Source organism: Salvelinus namaycush, unplaced genomic scaffold (genome assembly GCF_016432855.1).
Source record: "Salvelinus namaycush isolate Seneca unplaced genomic scaffold, SaNama_1.0 Scaffold147, whole genome shotgun sequence".
NCBI classification, from domain to species: domain Eukaryota; kingdom Metazoa; phylum Chordata; class Actinopteri; order Salmoniformes; family Salmonidae; genus Salvelinus; species Salvelinus namaycush.
The window spans coordinates 39,672-46,832 of NW_024058197.1; the positions used below are offsets into that span (position 1 = coordinate 39,672).

At 39.4% G+C, this 7,161-nt stretch overlaps 1 protein-coding gene across 1 annotated transcript; it reads left to right on the forward strand.

The window, feature by feature from the left end:
* Positions 1–224: 224 nt before the first annotated feature.
* On the forward strand, positions 225–6,801 carry LOC120036757 (zinc finger protein 2 homolog; the record flags this gene model as incomplete). Its single annotated transcript, XM_038983125.1, has 2 exons — positions 225–1,328; positions 6,790–6,801. Coding segments are annotated over 2 exons (1,116 nt in total), but the record flags the coding sequence as incomplete, so codon positions are not given.
* Positions 6,802–7,161: the final 360 nt, after the last annotated feature.

Sequence of the window (7,161 nt, forward strand, 5' to 3'; positions counted from 1 at the left end):
TACAGTGGATTTTCACTTTTGTGGGCCTTTAATCATCTGACTTTGTTGTTCACACAGGAGAGATACGGGACTATCGTGGATCCTCTGGGGATCCTCAACAACATCATGATGCTGACAAGGCAGAGAAGAGTCTCTCCAGATCAGAACGCCTCAATAAACACCTGCAGAGATCCACAGGGAAGAGAACTCACTGCTGCTCTGACTGTGGGAAGAGATTCACCTCATCAGGCATTAAAATTCATCAAAGGATCCACACAGGAGAGAAACATTATAGCTGTGATCAATGTGGGAAGAGTTTTACTACATTTGACTCTCTGACAGTACACCAGAAAATACACACAGGAGAGAAATCTTATAGCTGTGTTCAATGTGGGATGAGTTTTAAAGCATCTAGCAATCTGACTACACACCAGAGAACACACACAGGAGAGAAACCTTATAGCTGTGATCAATGTGGGAAGAGTTTTACTACATTTGACTCTCTGACAGTACACCAGAAAATACACACAGGAGAGAAACCTTATAGCTGTGTTCAATGTGGGAAGAGTTTTACTGCATCTAGCAATCTGACTACACACCAGAGAACACACACAGGAGAGAAACCTTATAGCTGTGATCAATGTGGGAAGAGTTTTACTACATCTAGCTATCTGACAGTACACCAGAGACTACACACAGGAGAGAAACCTTATAGCTGTGTTCAATGTGGGAAGAGTTTTACTGCATCTAGCAATCTGACTACACACCAGAGAACACACACAGGAGAGAATCCTTATAGCTGTGATCAATGTGGGAAGAGTTTTGTTACATCTAGCTATCTGACTATACACCAGAGAACACACTCAGGAGAGAAACTATATATATGTGATGAATGTGGGAAGAGTTTTACTACTTCTGGCCATCTGACAGTGCACCAGAGAACACACACAGGAGAGAAATCATATAGCTGTGATCAATGTGGGAAGAGTTTTTGTCAATCTGGTGATCTGACAGTGCACCAGAGAACACACACAGGAGAGAAACCGTATAGCTGTGATCAATGTGGGAAGAGTTTTACTACATCTGGCTCTCTGACTTTACACCAGAGAACACACACAGGAGAGAAACCTTATAGCTGTGGTCAATGTGGGAAGAGTTTTTGTCAATCTAGTAAACTGACAGTGCACCAGAGAACACACACAGGAGAGAAACCGTATAGCTGTAATCAATGTGGGAAGAGTTTTGTTACATCTAGCTATCTGACTATACACCAGAGAACACACACAGGAGAGAAACCTTATAGCTGTAATCAATGTGTGAAGAGTTTTGTTACATCTGGGCAGCTGAATGTACACCAGAGAACACACACAGGAGAGAAATCTCTTAGCTGTGACCAGAGGTAATCTGATAAAAGATCTCTGACTAAACATTAGAAAATACATGAAGCAGTTGTTTCATGATCTCAATTAATTAATTTAACATTGTAGTAGGAGTATTTTAATGATGTCACAATGTAGAAGCCTAAACGTTTGTCCCCTGTTCTATTGATTTCAACATGATATGGATATTATTAGCCTCAGGGGAAAAATCCAGGCTCTGAATTGAATGAGTACTATTTATGTGATTTAGTAAGTACACATTATTCCCAGATTCAGTGTGGTTTTTGAGCTGCTAGTTTTAACAGGACGTGCAACCTCATCTCCCTCCTGTCGCATAAATGATTTTAGCATGATATCGATTAGTTATGACAAATTAGTGTTGCGTTCCTTTGTTTAGCGACCCCTACATTTAAATGCATTCCAACATCACGTACAACCTGATTTCCCCCCTAATCGATATCAGTGATTTATTGCTACTTGTCAAAACAACAGGGTTTCTGGTGCTTGTGCAGTTTATAAGGAGCTTGTTTAAAAAAATACAAGAAATATGATTATTGTGGCAGATGTTTGTGTAAATAGCACATGTTATGTTTAGGTTTTCAATTCATCCCAAACTGTTTCTGCATATTGGTTATTGATTTGGACATGTTAAAACTGTGTTTTGACATTGAGGCTATCCCACCTAGCAAAATGTAATTGAAAAGACATTGAAAATAAGACTGCAATCAACAACACATTTTTATTTTATGTTTTATTATACCATGCCTTACCATTAAGTTAATTATTGACAATACATATTATCAAAGGGGTGTACATTTGGTTTTGGTAATTCATGTTTACAATTCATGTAACTTTTAGTAATCATAATTATTTATGCAATCAACTGACAATTTTCGGGTATAAATATATTGACATTGTTGCCCTTCTTTTAGAATAGCAGGGTTCATTCTCAGATGTGCCAACCCAAATGTACTAGAGCATTACATTGGGGACTGGGCCCTGATCCAACAACATGCCTATCGAGTGATCCCTGTAAAGAGAGAGAAGCTTCGCAGTGAGGTGGAAAGTTACTACGGATATTGCAGGAGTTTCCTCTTGAAATCAGACATGTCTGTTGTAAGGACAACTTGGTTGCTGATTGTCTCAAGAGTTAAAAAGATTTGTGTTTTGCGTTTAGCCAGTGCGTTGCCATGGATCACAATTTATTTTGACTGCACGTTTTTCCGTATTGGAGATGAGTTTTGTTTGGGCTCATGAAGCATTGTAGTTGATAATGTGAAATGGAAATGGTTTTCTGTTGTCCAACAAAAATATAGGATATATTTTTTCTCTTAAGGTGTTATAGTCTTTGGTTTTTCCATTTATGTTTTGAGGTTGGATTTCAGCACGTATAGCTCATTAGCTCGTAGGACGCACTGATTGGTGTCACCTCGTTAGTCAGTATGTGTTACACCTGTGCTGGCTTGTCCATCTCGTTAGTGGGAAGGTGTTTCACCTGAGCTGGTCCAGGTTCTATTTAAGAGTGTCTGGCCCAGTGCTCCAGTTGTCTTGATAGATGTGGAGAGTCAACACCTTTAGTTGCTCCACCTTTTTGGTTTGCTTCCTGTCTTTAAGTTTGGTGTGGGTTTTTCTTTTGTTTGTCTCTTCTTGGGCAGATTTAGTGGGTCTCATGATGGGTGTCTTTTAGGTCCCAGTTGTTGTTACCAGTCAACTTTCAGTGGACACCCCCATAGTGACTTTCAGAGCCCATCCTAAAAAACAAGCTTATATTTTTGGATTGGATATTTTAATATTTTAATCAATGGCATTTCCTTAGGATGCTCATTAGTCTTTAAGTTGGTATTATTGTTTTTTATCCTCTTATGTTTGTGTACTAAATATTCCTGTTTATTTTCATTGTTTTCTCCTGAGAAGCCATTGTGTTGCATGTCTGAAATGTGCTGTATAAATAAAGCTTGATTTGATTTCAACAAATGAATCCAATGACTGACCAATCAACAGACTGATGGTCCATCTTAGTATGAAAAACAGTATCACTTTTCCAGCCTGCTGAAGCTGTGGTGGAGTGGTAAACACTACCCCCGGCTCTACCAGGGGCTTGAGGTGGTCTCCCACAGCTCTGATGGTGGAGTGGTAAACACTACCCCCGGCTCTACCAGGGGCTGGAGGTGTTCTCCCACAGCTCTGATGGTGGAGTGGTCATGTTCTGTGGCCTTGCCGTTCCATTTCTTGACTGCCCCTGCAACACAGAAATTAACATATTTAGTCATATTATATAAAACACTCAAAGCAATGGATATGGAGCATCTACAGCCTGTTACACCTGGCACCTAAATGTGACTTCTGTCATCTGATCACTCCAAGCTGCATTAGGTTCAGATCTACCAGGATGGGCCTTTGACATAGTCTGGATGCAGTCAGGCCACTGAATATGCATAAGTAATGTAAAGAGATGGGGTGTTTCCAACAGTAATATCTAACTAAATGCTTGTGTTCATAGCTCCAACAGTGCAGTAATATCTAACTAAATGCTTGTGTTCCTAGCTCCAACAGTGCAGTAAAAAGCTAACTTAATGCTTGTGTTCCTAGCTCCAACAGTGCAGTAATATCTAAATTAATGCTTGTGTTTCTAGCTCCAACAGTGCAGTAATATCTAACTCAATGCTTGTGTTCCTAGCTCACAACAAATACCTAATACACACAAATCTAAGTAAAGGAATAAGAATATATAAAAATATGGACGAGTGATGTCAGAGGGGCATAGACTAAGATACAGTAGAATAGGATAGAATACAGTATATACATATGAGATGAGTAATGCATAGACTAAGATACAGTAGAATAGGATAGAATACAGTATATACATATGAGATGAGTAATGCATAGACTAAGATACAGTAGAATAGGATAGAATACAGTATATACATATGAGATGAGTAATACATAGACTAAGATACAGTAGAATAGGATAGAATACAGTATATACATATGAGATGAGTAATACATAGACTAAGATACAGTAGAATAGGATAGCATACAGTATATACATATGAGATGAGTAATGCCAGATATGTAAACATGCAGGAGATCCACGAAGGAAAGATAGTGATGGTGCTCAGTGACGTTGTTGCAAATGGTGGGTAAAATGGTAAAACGTTTGAGTTCATTTTGTCCATTATTACATCATTACATCAAGTGTTCCAATGGTAAAACGTTTGAGTTCATTTTGTCCTGGTCACTTTGCCTACTGTTTATTGCCACGTTGGGATGCAACCTTTGTTTGTTGTCATTATTTAAGCATTTTTTATCATTTTACGCCCGTTTTTTCTCCCCAATTTCGATCTTGTCTCATCGCTGCAACTCCCCAATGTGGATCTTGTCTCATCGCTGCAACTCCCCAATGTGGATCTTGTCTCATCGCTGCAACTCCCCAACGGGCTCAGGAGGCGAAGGTCGAGTCATGCGTCCTCTGAAACATGACCCGTCAAACCGCGCTTCTTAACACCCTCCCGCTTAACCCGGAAGCCAGCTGCACCAATGTGTAGGAGGAAACACCGGGCGACGCTTGGCCAATTGTGTGCCGCCCTATGGAACTCCCGATCACGGCAGGTTGTGGTACAGCCCGGGATCGAATCCGGGTGACGCCTCTAGTGACGCCTCTAGCACTGCCATGCAGTACCTTAGACCGCTGCACCACTCGGGTCTATAGTGACGCCTCTAACACTGTGATACAGTACCTTAGCCTGCTGCACCACTCGGGTCTACAGTGACACCTCTAACACTGTGATGCAGTACCTTAAACTGCTGCACCACTCGGGTCTACAGTGACACCTCTAACACTGTGATCTAGTACCTCAGATCGCTGTGCCACTCAGGCATAACCTTTTTTTAACCAATTCTGATGGTTGTTAAAAGTGGGATTTTGACATTATTACCGTTATATCAACACACTCAACACTCCCAACACTCCCAACTATCATTCTCTTTGGCACCGTAGACTTCTAGTGACCACTTGACTCCATGTGACCAAACATTCCTGAGGCTGAGTCTCAAATAGTCGCCTGTTTCTTTTAATAGCCGGGCAATAGCACACATAGCAAATACATTTTGGGTCTAAATTAAAGGAGCTACAATTATAGTTTAATTACATGTTTTAAATAAAATGTCCATAATATCTGCATTAATAGTGGAATGATCGTGTTTCACAATATTCATAAACATACAAATATATTCTCGATCTTCTATTGTGTTATTGACTGAATGTTTGTTTATGTGTAACTCTGTGTTGTTGTTTTTGTCGAACTGCTTTGCTTTATCTTGGCCAGGTCGCAGTTGTAAATGAGAACTTGTTCTCAACTGGCCGACCTGGTTAAATAAAGGAGAAATAAATAACACATAATAATACATAAAAATGTAGGAGCAGTATAGACCTAGTCTGTTCATTATATACATCTACATGATGTATTGTTACACCATGTAGGAGCAGTATAGACCTAGTCTGTTCATTATATACATCTACATGATGTATTGTTACACCACGTAGGAGCAGTATGGACCTAGTCTGTTCATTATATACATCTACATGATGTATTGTTACACCACGTAGGAGCAGTATAGACCTAGTCTGTTCATTACATACATGATGTATTGTTACACCATGTAGGAGCAGTATAGACCTAGTCTGTTCATTATATACATCTACATGATGTATTGTTACACCATGTAGGAGCAGTATAGACCTAGTCTGTTCATTACATACATGATGTATTGTTACACCATGTAGGAGCAGTATAGACCTAGTCTGTTCATTATATACATCTACATGATGTATTGTTACACCATGTAGGAGCAGTATAGACCGAGTCTGTTCATTACATACATCTACGTGATGTATTGTTACACCATATAGGAGCAGTATAGACCTAGTCTGTTCATTATATACATCTACATGATGTATTGTTACACCATGTAGGAGCAGTATAGACCTAGTCTGTTCATTATATACATCTACATGATGTATTGTTACACCATGTAGGAGCAGTATAGACCTAGTCTGTTCATTATATACATCTATATGATGTATTGTTACACCACGTAGGAGCAGTATAGACCTAGTCTGTTCATTATATACATCTACATGATGTATTGTTACACCACGTAGGAGCAGTATAGACCTAGTCTGTTCATTATATACATCTACATGATGTATTGTTACACCATGTAGGAGCAGTATGGACCTAGTCTGTTCATTATATACATCTACATGATGTATTGTTACACCATGTAGGAGCAGTATAGACCTAGTCTGTTCATTATATATGTAACAGTACTCTGCTTGCGTTGTGTACAATCAATCCTCTGTCAACTGTCAACACTGAAAGCACTTAGCAATGTATTGGGGATGTGAGACATGTGTTTTACCTTTCTTCAGGCTCCTGTGTAGAACAACTTGTCAGATGGTGCATTGGAGACTGATGTGTTCCTGTCCTGTCTTTTCACAATACTATTGCAGGTATGGTTCTACTGTTCTATTGTCTAAGGATTAAGATTATACATTCTTTGTATTAAGGACTGGTTATTATTTTATAGTATACATTATGGCTTTATATATGAATGTGATTTGTGTGAGTCTGAGAAAACACTGAGAGAGAAAGAACAACTTGTCAGATGGTGCATTGGAGACTGATGTGTTCCTGTCTTTTCACAATATTATTGCAGATCAAAATAAAAGCCTGAAAGACAGCCGTGGTGTCGCTCTTCATGTCTTGGTTCTCCTGTATTTACGATAGCATAGCTGCCTATG